This window comes from Aquarana catesbeiana, linkage group LG03 (assembly GCF_042186555.1).
Source record: "Aquarana catesbeiana isolate 2022-GZ linkage group LG03, ASM4218655v1, whole genome shotgun sequence".
Classification (NCBI taxonomy): Eukaryota; Metazoa; Chordata; class Amphibia; order Anura; family Ranidae; genus Aquarana; species Aquarana catesbeiana.
The window spans coordinates 212,719,061-212,732,698 of NC_133326.1; the positions used below are offsets into that span (position 1 = coordinate 212,719,061).

Genomic DNA, 13,638 nt, shown 5'->3' on the forward strand with positions numbered 1-13,638 from the left:
GCATCCCCACAACATGATGCTACCACCACCATGTTTCACAGATGGTTTGTTCAGGGTGATGTCCAGTGTTAGTTTTCCGCCACACATAGCGTTTTGCTTTTAGGCCAAAAAGTTCCATTTTGGTCTCATCTGACCAGAGCACCTTCTTGCAAGTTTGCTGTGTCCCCCACATGGCTTCTCACAAACTGCAAACGGGACATTTTATGGCTTTCTTTCAACAATGGCTTTCTTCTTGCCACTCTTCCATAAAGGCCAGATTTGTGGAGTGCACGACTAATAGTTGTCCTGTGGACAGATTCCCACCTGAGCTGTGAATTTCTGCAGCTTCCCCAGAGTTACCATGGGCCTCTTGGCTGCTTCTCTAATTAATGCTTTCCTTGCCCGGCCTGTCAGTTTAGGTGGACGGCTATATGTTGGTAGGTTTGCAGTTGTGCCATACTTATTCCATTTTCAGATGATGGATTGAACAGTGCTCCGCGAGGTGTTCAAAGCTTGTGATAATTTTTTATAACCTAACCCTGTCTTAAACTTCTCCAGAACTTTATCCCTGGCCTGTCTGGTGTGTTCCTTGGCCTTCATGATGCTGTTTGTTCACTAAGGATCTCTAACAAACCTCCGCAGGCTTCACAGAACAGCTGTATTTATACTGAGATTAAATTATACACAGGTGGACTCTTATTTACTATTTAGGTGCCTTCTAAAGGCGATTGATTCCACTAGATTTTAGTTAGGAGTATCAGAGTAAAGGGAGCTGAATACAAATGCACGCCACACTTTTCAGATATTTATTTGTAAATTCACTTCACAATTATGTGCCACTTTGTGTTGGTCTATCACATCCAATCCCAATAAATGACATTATGTTTTTGGTTGTAACATGCCAAAATTTCAAGGGGTATGAATACTTTTTCAAGGCACTGTATTCACATAAAGTACATATTAATGTCTTTCTCCACAGGATTATTTGCAGAACACACCCTGTGACCAGTGATAACAAGCAACCTGACTTTTCAACTGGGCTCACTGAGGGGTCACAGTAAAACCAAAAGCAGATCTTCCCATCAAGCTCCTAAACAGCAGAAAGGGCTTACACCACTTTGCTGGAAAATTATTTTTGAAGCAACAAAACTTCACTTTAGTGTAATATGTAACACTACAGCTTCAATAACATCTACACATCTTATAAAAACATAACAATGACTATTTATATTGATTGCAGGAATCAACAGAAGTTACAATTGCCTTCACTGCAATCTGCTAGGACTATATGTTGTATTAAAGATAACCCGTGCTTTGCTCGTGCTTTACTTCTTCCCTCTCCAGCAGCATATACTCACCTTTTCCTTACTCATGTGTACTTTATTTAGGCACCAGGAGTGAAGAAAATAAAACTTCTGGGTATAGAGAAACATGCCACTTACTCCACGTTTCAGTGATGGTGCTTACTGATTTGTCAAGTGCTGGCACATGGGAGTGGAGAGAGTCCAGCGTTAAAGCTCAGACAGGATCAAATCTTACACAAGGTTGTCTTTCCTCACTCCTGGTGGCTGAATAATCTGTCAGGGGAGTGAAAGAAGGGAAAGAGAAAAAAAAAGGAGTATATCCTAAGGTGGAGGGAGAATTAAAGTGAACATGTTGCTATGCTTTGCATGGGCAAAGCACAGCTTCACTTTCATTTTATCCGAATATGTTGGCCTGGACCAATCATCATAAAGCTGAATAGTATCAGCCTCCCCTGTTCTGGTGGCCTCCAAAGCAGCAGCAGCTTTTGCTGCCTAAGTAATAATCAGATGACAGTATTTGGAAGTAAAACACTGCCACCCAGTGACACAGTTATAGTCTTCACAATTAAAGCCTGGCGGTATCTCTCATTTCCAGATAATACCTCTCAGAAGCAAATTAACCTTTTTTTTTTTTTTTTTTAGAGAGAAATAATGCCAATTGAGAAGTAATGTTTTCAGAATAAAGTCAAGCACAACAGCATACAGAGTGACAGAAGCAAACTGTACAAAGACATTGCTCACTCATTGCTGTATGCCCTGTTCCTTAGCAGTCCTTTATACGGGGTTCTTAGTTTATGCCCTCTAATTTCAGGAAAGTAAAAAAGCAAAGTGAGGTCACAAATTAGCAAATTGTTCCACTGGGCACAGCTTCAGTCATGTGGTCTGCCACAGTAAGACTAGTCTGAATGTTGCTGCATGCTTACTTCATCCAGGCCCTGGCCACAAAGCATGATGAAGAGAGGAAGCAATGTAAACTTCTGCAGAGGCAGCTATGGGTAAACACTGTATTTTCCCCTGGTGTCTACAGGTAGCCTCTTCTTTAAGTCAAGAGGCTCTTTATTTTTTTTTTTTATAAATATAAACCAAAAGAAGTATTGTGTTAAATACCTTGAGGCCCCGAAGCAGCTGATATATTAAGAATTGGATGTGGTCATCTGTTAGCTTTTGGCACTTTACAATATTATTCAGGTCTGCACCCATCAGATTGGTTACTAGGTACCTGCAAATTGTAAGAAGTACACAGTTATGGTGCATTATTATTAGTGATTGAACACAATACATCAGGGGTAGGCAAACTTAAAGAAGTGGAGATCTACCTGAACAACATAGAAGTCAAACATCACCGGGCACGTCGTCGCCTCCTCACACCGAAGTAGCAGAATTTATTTTGGGGTGTGATTTCTGCTATGTACAGCGATGTGTTAGAAAGATCTTATAAAAATGGACAACTTTTATTTTGTAGGAAAAAAAAATGCGTTTCCATCAACTGGGGGAAATCTGTTCTTCTCCCGATTGATGGGGTAGCGCAGGGAATGCTGGAGAACGCTAGATATCCACAGGTGGTGGAGAGTTTTAGATACTTGAGTGTAAAGGTAACAGTAAATTCTAGGCTGTATATATTAGAGAACCTGGATCCTTTGTTGAGGGTGTTCAGAGTAAAATGCGGTATATGGAGGTGTCTCTCTTTGTCAGTAGTGGGTCAGTGTAGCCTTATTAAAATTATATGGTTGCCTCAACTTCTATATATCTTGCACAACTCCCCAATATGGATCCCCGGAGTGTGGTTCAAGAAGGCGGAGGGTCTCTTTAGGGTTTTAATTTATTTGGAAGAAAGGGAAACCCAGAATCTGCTTGAAGGTGCTGCAGCTGCCAAGGGATAGAGGAGGGTTGGCTGTACCGCAACCCTGAAGCCACTACTTGGCTGCTCAATTACAGCAAGTGGGGGGTTGGGAAGTGTGTAACTATTACTAATTACAACTCACAAACATTGTTAGCCTGTACCCCGCACACATCCCCGATAGAGGCACTAGAGGCAGGGTCACTGAAGGGAGAGGACCAATGTCCTTCAGAAAAATTGTTGCTGAAAGTGTGGAGTACAACAAGATACATTTTTCAGTACTTGGAGTATAGCGAGTTTACACCTATCTGGGATCATGCGAAGTTGCCGGAGCTTGTGGGTTTGGATAACTTTTTAAACTGGAAGCAGAGGGAGGTGGTCCGATTGTCACAGTTATATACAGCGGGGGCACTGAAACTTTCAGGAATTAAAGGAGGAATTTAGCTTTACAAATAGCAATTTTTATCAATACTTGCAGCTGAGACAAGCATTGACGACACAGTTTAGGGAGAAGAGATTGGAATGGAGCAATATGTGTTTATTAGAAACCTTAGTGAATGCTACTTCCCTAAAGGGGTCAACCTTAAAACTATACTTAAATATATGTTTGCGGGTGTTAGAAAAAGATTTCCAACTGGTAAGCAGAGTAAAATGGGAGGAGGATGTTGGAAAACTTAGACGGTATTGTGGCCTCAACAGACCAGTTATCTCTCTCTTTAGCCCAGAGGCTCACTCCGCTATACATTGTCCACAGGGCATACTATACATTGAAAAGATTGCTCTTGTTTGGGGGACGTCCAGATGCATTTTGTCCCAGATGTAGAGGGGCGACGGGATACCTGATTCACGTGCTCTGGGGGTGCCCCAAACTATACAGATATTGGGAATAAATTTAGTCTTCAGTACAAACTAGGGATGCACCGAATGTGTTTTTTGGTGCCGAAACCGATACCGAAAATGAAAAATACACTAGGCCGAAAACCGAAACCGATACCGCAACAGCACCAATACCGAAAGTGACTGTTTTTAAAAATATTTTTATACAGGAGATGGTCAGAGACTGGGGACATGGTACAGGAGATTGTCAGTGACTGCAGACACATTACAGGAGATGGTCAGAGACTGGGGACATGGTACAGGAGATTGTCAGAGACTGCAGATACATTACAGGAGATGGTCAGAGACTGGGGACATGATACAGGAGATGGTCAGAGACTGGGGACATGATACAGGAGATGGTCAGAGACTGGGGACATGATACAGGAGATGGTCAGAGACTGGGGACATGATACAGGAGATGGTCAGAGACTGGGGACATGATACAGGAGATGGTCAGAGACTGGGGACATGATACAGGAGATGGTCAGACTGGGGACATGATACAGGAGATGGTCAGAGACTGCGGACATGATACAGGAGATGGACAGAGACTGCGGACATGATACAGGAGATGGTCAGAGACTGCGGACATGATACAGGAGATGGTCAGAGACTGCGGACAAGATACAAGAGATCAATGCAGCCCGTAATGCAGCCCGCGTTTGCCCCTCAGATGCAGCCCGCGTTTGCCCCTCAGATGCAGCCCACATGTGCCCATAAGATGCAGCCTCACCTGTGCCCATCATGCAGCTTGCCAGTGGCCGTCATGCAGCCTGCCAGTGCCCCTCATGTAGCCTGCCAGTTCCCGAATCAGAGTGGCAATCTCCGAGTGTCACGGAGCTGCATTTGAATTGCCCGGGTCGCCGTAACAATGTCCCGCCTCCTTTAATCACGTCACACTGATTCAATGTCCCACCATTGGATCAGGGTGCCGTCTGTCAAAGGAAGTGGGACATTGTTACTGCGGTCTGTGTAGTTAAGCCCTGTGAAACGGAGATCACGGCGAGGAGAAGGGAGGGGGGGGGGGAGGAGAAGAGAGGAGATGACTGCGGCGTGCCGTGCCAGAAGGACACCCCCGTAATAAATGGCTAGAAACTCCAGGACTGGCATCAGAGAGGACAAATTTTTAGAAAAGATACTTTGGTGGAAATGTTTTTATCTTCAATGAGACGGGAGGTGGGTTGGGGAGTTCGAAAAAAAATCTAAAACAAATAAATAAAAAAAAAGCGTTTTTATTTTCCTTACACATTTTCCAAAAACGTGTTGAAAAAAAAAAAAAAAAAAAAAAGACATGTTCAAAAGACAAATATGCCTCATAGAATATACGTTGGGGTGTTTACTTTCCAAAATGGGGTAATTTTTGGGGCATTTCCATTGTTCTGGTGCTCAAGGGCCTTCAAAAGTGTAAGAGGTAGTCTAGAAATTATATGTGTAATTTATGTCCCTAGAACACCTGATGGTGCTCCTTGCATGTTGGGCCTCTGTATTTGTCCAGGCTGTGTAAACGTCTCACAAATGTGGCATCGCCATACTCAGGAGTAGCAGAATGTATTTTGGGGTGTAATTGCAAGTATGCATATGCTGTGTGTGAGAAAAAAAAATGTTAATATGACAATTTTGTGGGAAAAAAAAAATCTTAATTTTGCAAAGAATTGTGGGAAAAAATTACAACTTCAAAAAACTCACCATGCCTCTTACTAAATACCTTGGACTGTATACTTTCTAAAAAAGGTGTCATTTGGGGGGGCATTTGTACTGTCCTGGCTTGTTAGGGTCTCAAGAAATAAGAAGAAATAATACATTTTCAATGATTGGCACCATAGCTTGTAGACGCTATAACTTTCACACAGACCAAATAATATGCACTTATTTTGGTTATTTTTATCAAAGATGTAGCAGTTTAAATTTTGGCCAAAATTTATGAAGAAAAATGACTAATTTACAAAATTTTATAACAGAAATGCATTTTTTAAACAACATTTTTGGTCTTTTTTCATTTATAGCGCAAAAAATTAAAAAATAAACAGTGGTGATTAAATACAACCAAATGAAAGTTCTATTTGTGTGAAAAAAAGGACAACAATTTCATATGGGTACAGTGTTGCATGGCTGAGTAATTGTCCAGAGGCCAAGTGGTTAAATATCACAGTGCAGGTATTATCATGATTGATACTATCCATCAGGTAATGAGTGCAGCCAGCAGTCATGTGCACAGAACTATGTTGGTGCATACTGGAAATCCTTTCTCCTCAGAATGAAGAAAAAGTGAGTTTGAAAATATTAATGTTTAACATGAAATACTTACACTTCAGTAAAGCTTTCAACTGACGTTGATGGAGTAAACACATCCAGCAGACCTATTACCTATAGGAAAAGCAAAAAGATTTTCACTTTGGTACCGCAGAAATTGGAAAATATCACATACCATGCTCCGGTTATAGCCCCTGGGAGGATCAGCATTTTATAGGTTAGGGAAAACATTTTGTATAAAACAATCAGTCGCACAACACACTCATCCTACCTATAAATAGAGTATCTGCCCCACAATAGATTCCCCTACTACCTATCAACAAAGTATCTTGTCTTGAATCATGTAATTATTTTTATTAAAAATTTTTTTTCCAGTTTACAGCAAAACTGAGAAACAAAACACTTCCACTGAACATGTGTAAACACAAGAAAGACATACTAAGAAAATAGTAGATTCAAATCTGCCCCACAATAGATTCATCCTACCTATAAATAGAGCAGGCCTTGACAAATCCTACCCAAAGTAGCAGCCAGCTTTAAAGACCTAGGATCCAACACAATGTACACTGCAAATAAATATAGGCGATCCCAAAGTTACTTCTCCCTAAGCCGAGAGTTCTAAAAGTTCTGTGGAGCGCCATCCACAAGGATCTGCCTATGCTTGAAAGATCAATAAAAGGTTGGTCTATCACTTTCAAATGTGATGCAAAAAAAAAAAAAAAAAAAAAAAAAAATCTGCCAAGATATTTTAACCCAATGTGAAATGATGATTCCTTGCACTGTGCATACATCCCCGGGATCCCCATTACTCTCCACTGCATTTCAGGACCCCAAAGAAGTAGCAGATACAGTGCTTGTCAAACTGAAGACCCTCAGGTGATTGCTCGGTCAGGCTACATCTAAACAGTGGCATCCTCTCTCACACTTGAACTGGTGGGCAGCTTTTGACTCATTCTCGCTCTCTTTCCAGGAATAGGCTCTGCTGCTAGCCACTAAGACATGCAAACACTGACGAGTGCTCCCTCTCCAACAAAACTGAGGCACTATATGTAGGTAACCTCTGCTGACTTGTGTCCTGGCCACACACTCGTCTGATGTATCTGGCACAGAGTCCCTTAGCTCAGTCTGTCTTGCGCCAATAGCGTTCAATAACGTGGCCAGAGCATCTTTTAGTTGCCATGGCCACCGGAAACTGTCCAGTTCTGAAATAGAGCCTTGTGATCCATGCAGAAGAAATACAAAAACTGTAAAAATTGTGTTTGTGTTGATACCTGTGACAGGTTTCCTGAGAATCCCCCCACCGGTCCTTCCCCAGATGCAGTGAACGCTACCACTTTACCCGGCTATGCCCTCCCCTGCCAGCCTAATATCCAATCAGAGTACCCTTAGTGAAGCAGAACTCTGCAAATGAAGTGTATGGAGAAGGCAATGCAGATCTATCTACACCTAAGGTATATACAGTGTGGACGGAAAGTATTCAGATGCCCCTTAAATTTTTCACGCTTTGTTATATTGCAGCCATTTGCTAAAATCATTTAAGTTCATTTGTTTCCTCATTAATATACACACAGCACCCCATATTGACAGAAAAACACAGAATTGTTGACATTTTTGCAGATTTATTAAAAAAAAAAAAACTGAAATATCACAATGGTCCTAAGTATTCAGACCCTTTGCTGTGACACTCATATTTAACTCAGGTGCTGTCCATTTCTTCATCATCCTTGAGATGGTTCTACACCTTCATTTGAGTCCAGCTGTGTTTGATTATACTGATTAGGAAAGCCACACACCTGTCTATATAAGACCTTACAGCTCACAGTGCATGTCAGAGCAAATGAGAATCATGAGGTCAAAAGGAACTGCCTTAAGAGCTCAGAGACAGAATTGTGGCAAGGCACAGATCTGGCCAAGATTACAAAAAAAAAATTCTGCTGCACTTAAGGTTCCTAAGAGCACAGTGGCCTCCATAATCCTTAAATGGAAGACGTTTGGGATGACCAGAACCCTTCCTAGAGCAGGCCGTCCGGCCAAACTAAGCTATCAGGGGCGAAGACCTTAGGTGAGAGAGGTAAAGAAGAACCCAAAGATCACTGTGGCTGAGCTCCAGAGATGCAGTCAAGAGTTGGGAGAAAGTTGTAGAAAGTCAACCATCACTGCAGCCCTCCACCAGTCGGGGCTTTATGGCAGAGTGGCCAGACGGAAGCCTCTCCTCGGTGCAAGACACATGAAAGCCCGCATGGAGTTTGCTAAAAAAAAACACCTGAAGGACTCCAAGATGATGAGAAATAAGATTCTCTGGTCTGATGAGACCAAGATAGAACTTTTTGGCCTCAATTCTAAGTGGTATGTGTGGAGAAAACCAGGCACTGCTCATCACCTGTCCAATACAGTCCCAACAGTGAAGCATGGTGGTGGCAGCATCATGCTGTGGGGGTGTTTTTCAGCTGCAGGGACAGGACTACTGGTTGCAATCGAGGGAAAGATGAATGTGGCCAAGTACAGGGATATCCTGGGCAAAAACCTTCTCCAGAGTGCTCAGGACCTCAGCCTGTGCCAAAGGTTTACCTTCCAACAAGACAATGACCCTAAGCACACAGCTAAAATAACGAAGGAGCGGCTTCACAACAACTCCGTGACTGTTCTTGAATGGCCCACCCAGAGCCCTGACTTAAACCCAATTGAGCATCTCTGTCCACCAACGTTTACCATCCAACCTGACAGAACTGGAGAAGATCTGCAAGGAGGAATGGCTGAGGATCCCCAAATCCAGGTGTGAAAAACTTGTTGCATCTTTTCCAAAAAGACTTATGGTTGTATTAGATCAAAAGGGTGCTTCTACTAAATACTGAGCAAAGGGTCTGAATACTTAGGACCATGTGATATTTCAGTTTTTCTTTTTTAATAAATCTGCAAACATGTCAACAATTCTGTGTTCTTCTGTCAATATGGGGTGCTGTGTGTACATTAACGAAGAAAAAAAATGAACTTAAATGATTTTAGCAAATGGCTGCAATATAACAGAGTGAAAAATTTAAGGGGGTCTGAATATTTTTCTGTCCCCACTGTACAAGTCAAAGAATGAGGACTGGGTTGATCTATGGAGTATCACATCCAACGACTACGTTCTAAATCTTAGGTACCCACCAAAAACTTTGTTTACATGATTAAAATCATCAATTAATAACATTAAATTAAATACAATTTTAAAAATAATAATAATAAGTTTTACAATTGCAATATACAGCCTGACTAGATATATTTGTCCCTAATCAACACCATTAGCTATCTTTATAGGTTAATTTATTTTCTGCATATGAATCATAGTCACATAAAGTATAATTTGCTAAACAGGCAGTGGACTGGCGCTCACTCTGAGTTTTCCCAAATATGGATTCCACATCTTCAGAAGCATAGTTGAGGCGGTTTTAAAATAAATATACAACCAAATAATTGTAATACAATGCATTTTGAGTTTTCATGTATTTTCAGTATATATCTAATGATTTTATGCGTGAACACGTCTTGTGAGGGTACCTAGGACGTCCACTATTCTTGCGGTTTATATGTACACCTAAGGTATTCAAGCTTTACTACCAAACAATAAAAAGACGGAATGCAGTATTAACACAGTATAGTATACAAAAGGTTTACCGTTACCATTTAGACTATATGGCCAAATGTTTATGGACACCTGACCATCACAGCTCTATGAGCTTGATGGACATCATATTCCAAAACCCTTTGCAACTATAAACAAACTCCACTCTTCTAGGAAGGCATTTTTACAAGATTCTAAAAGGTGTCTGTAAAAATGTGTGCCTATTTAGCCAAAACAGCACCTGTAAGGTACTGATGTTGGACAAGAATACCTAGCCCAGAATTGGCATAGTAATTCATCCCAAAAGTGTTCAACAGATTTGAGGTCAGGGCTCTGAGCAAATCTTTCAAAATCCTTCACACCAAACTCGTCGGAACTTTATGGACTTATCCTTGTGCGCAGAAGCACACTTGTGCTGGAACAGAACAGGACCTTCCTCAAGGTTCTTTTCTGTTTAAAATGTCTGTATGCTGCCGCCTTAACAGAACCCTTTTCTGGAAACACTTAAGCTCAACCATTTAGTAGATATCCCTGTTACCCATTGTCACTCTTTAAAGAAAGACTCTAGCCTTTTCATTTTAACAATGAATTTAGTAATCCAGAATCTCACCAACTGTATCTGCTCCACCCCACTTCTTGGATGGACGACACCCAGCATCATTCAGCAACTTCCTCTTTGCACAGGCAGTCAAGGCCACATCTACTGTAGTCTATTTGAGGACAGGAGGTGCCTCCATGATGCTCTGTGCTTTAACAGTGGGTATTTCCAACAGTGTTCATTGGTCACCCATTAATATCCACTTGTCTTCTAGCCAAAGCTTCAAATCTACTTCTAAAGTCAAAACGTATACGACCCATAATGTGATTTATGAGTGAGTTCCTGAGTAGTTCAAATATTGCCTGCATGTCTACTGCGAGCAGCATAGCAAGACCATCAGACGCAAATATCCGGACTGGAAGCAGCAGTGTTTTTACTTTATCTTCCGGAAACAGCTGCTTCAAACCTCCACTGGCGACGAAGCTGATAGATGGACTGCTCATTTATCCCAATAAAATGTTGGTCTCATTTTCCCCCAAGCAACCACTCCAAAATTACCAGTTTCGATTAAATAGAAGTATCTGTATGACTAATTTGCCTACTTTTATTTGATACACATTTGATATGGTTTTAATGAATACCCTGCTCAGACTTCCCACTTGCTTTACTCTAGATACACAAGACAAACAGTTTCTTAGGAATTAAACAGGTCAAGCCTTGATGCGCTGAACATTTCCCAAGTCACTCTACTTGGCTGTCTCCCTTTCAATTGGCAAATTCAAAAGAGTTGACATCTCTAGGTACTTTACAGATATTACTGCTTTCCCACTTTCTATGGTCCCTACCTGCACCTGTCAAATTCTCACACAAATCAACATCTTTCAAACAGTACAGTCAAACTGAGGGCCAGATTGCTCATGCCCTTTCGCTGAATTACAAATTGCTTCTTTCAAGGGCGTCTGCCACACCTTTACACTATTTAGATCACTGGGAACAAGACCTGGGAATCACTCTGGATCATCACTGGATGCAGTGTGAAAATACTTTCTATGTCCTTCAGATCCTCAATATGTAACAAATATTCAGGATTCAGGGTACAAGATTGTAACTCGCTGGTACCGCACTCCACCCCTTCTATGCACCCTAGAGAATCTGAGACCGGTTAGCGATGTTGACAGGATAGAGGCGATTTACTGCATATATTCTGGTCCTGTCCATCTCTTGATACTTTTTGGACTCATTTGGTTGATGATGTATTCCAATCATTTACTGACCAGGAACTCTCCAAAAACACCTGAATTCTTCTCACTGCATCATAATCAGATACCGACGTCGGCCTACAAAGAAAATCAGTGCTGTGCCACCTAGTTAGCGCAACATGGTCATGCATACTGGCTTTGTGGAAATTCCCCCTCTTTCTCACAGTTCAACAATGGATTAGAAGGGTATGAGGATATCAGGGAGATGGAAAGTCTTACGAGCTCAAAAAAAAGATACAAACACTAGATGCCACAATACATGGTTACAGTATATTGGATGGAGTTTGAATTGCTTAATGCAGGTAAACAATTACTGGCAGTCTAAATCGGGCTGGCGTCATGGCAGCGCCGGGGTGGGTTGTCGGGTCCCTGAATGTCCCTGCAAAGTTCGTGCTGTGAATATGGCCAAGGCCTCTCCCTGTAGCTTAGCCGAACTGGGCCCCCGCCGACTGTACCCTAACTCTCCCTCCTTTTTTCCCTCTCTCTTTTTTGTTCCCTTATCCTTCTTTCATGACCTTTTATAAATACTCATCTCACCTAACTGCTCAACAATGATTATTTGTTGTGGTGCACTATAATGATCAATGACACTGTTCGCAATCAATGACATAATCAGTTGTTAGGTCACAGCTCCGCACCTGGGTCAGTGTACATCTACATTTTATTCTACAAAAAGACTGTCTCCCCCTAAGTAAAACACAAGCCTGGTGCAGGTGATGTCCACATGCCAAAGACAGTAAAATAAATTAGATATCCATGGATTAGTTCCACATCATAATTAGATATGTCAGAGATAAAACAATAATAAGAGAAAAGGCTGAGCATAATTTCTTGATTTATACATTAAAAAATGAAATTGTATCTATTCTGGTCACCTTTTCTTGTCAGTTTTAAAAAGGGAGACAATAAAATTAAAACGGGAATGCAGGACCTATGCCTCCATGATGCACAAACACAAGCTGGTTATATGCTAAGACACAGTACAATTAAAATATCTATGTATGGGACATAAACCATCACAGTAGAGCAGGGGGGCTCAACACATGGCTACCTCATGCTCTGGGATGGCAGATCGGCAAGCCCAGATCACATTAAACGGATTGCTAAAACCGTCATCCCAGAGCATCAGAGTGCATGGGGATGGCCGTGGAGGGAGCAGGAGCTGCATAAGAAGATGCTTCCTCTGTAGCGCCGATTCCTGTCCCAGGTGGAGTGATACCAAGTGCATGGCCTTGGTATCATTGGCCTACATACCCGGGGAATGATTTTGATGCTAAAATAAAGGCCACTTTTGATGCAAGTTCAGTGGGGGTTGAGCCGCCAGCGCAAGACGACCTAAAACCCTTATTCAAGGAACACAAAAAATTAATTATTAACTCCCTGAATAGAAAATGGGACATTTTGTCACTTGAGTCTTATATAGAAAGGGGTATTGTCCCACGGGGACTAAGGGAGAGGATAGTGCTGGCTGCCCACCTTCATACTGAGAAATTCCTAACTAAGTGGAAAGAACACTGTATTAAACATGGCCTGGAAGTAATGCGGTTAATTGTAGGAGGAGGAGAAAGATCGTTGACCTCGTTACAGACCGAGATTCAAGAGACAAGTGAAAAGCTTGAGCCATTGAAGGATAATCCTGACTTTGAGAGACTCAACGATTTCCTCTAGAAGGAAGTTGATAGAACTCAAAAAAATCTTAAAATTACCAAATACAATAAATTTAAAGCGGGATTCCGGCCTGCTAAAAAAATTTTTTTAAGTCAGCAGCTACAAACACTAGCTGCTGACTTTAGATAAGTAGACTTACCTGTCCTGGGTGCCCGCGATTTCGGCTGCCCGAGGCCGACCTATCCCTCGGCTCTCAGGTCCCGGCACCGCCATCCTAGGTAAGGGAAACAGGCAGTAGAGCCTTGCGGCTTCACTGCCAGTTTCCTACTGCGCACGCGTGAGCGGCGATCTGTGAATGGCCCCGTGGTTTTCTGAGAACACAA

General features: G+C 41.9%; 1 protein-coding gene across 1 annotated transcript in view; it reads right to left on the reverse strand.

Annotated features, from left to right (window-relative positions):
- MAPK11 (mitogen-activated protein kinase 11) overlaps window positions 1-13,638 on the reverse strand; it is a 79,158-nt gene that overhangs the window by 20,900 nt on the left and 44,620 nt on the right. Inside the window, exons 3-4 of the mRNA XM_073619755.1 lie at window positions 6,305-6,363; window positions 2,391-2,502 (exon numbers count right to left, since the gene is read on the reverse strand). Of these exons, the coding sequence (XP_073475856.1) occupies window positions 2,391-2,502; window positions 6,305-6,363 (171 nt within the window). The remainder of the gene's footprint in view (window positions 1-2,390; window positions 2,503-6,304; window positions 6,364-13,638) is intronic.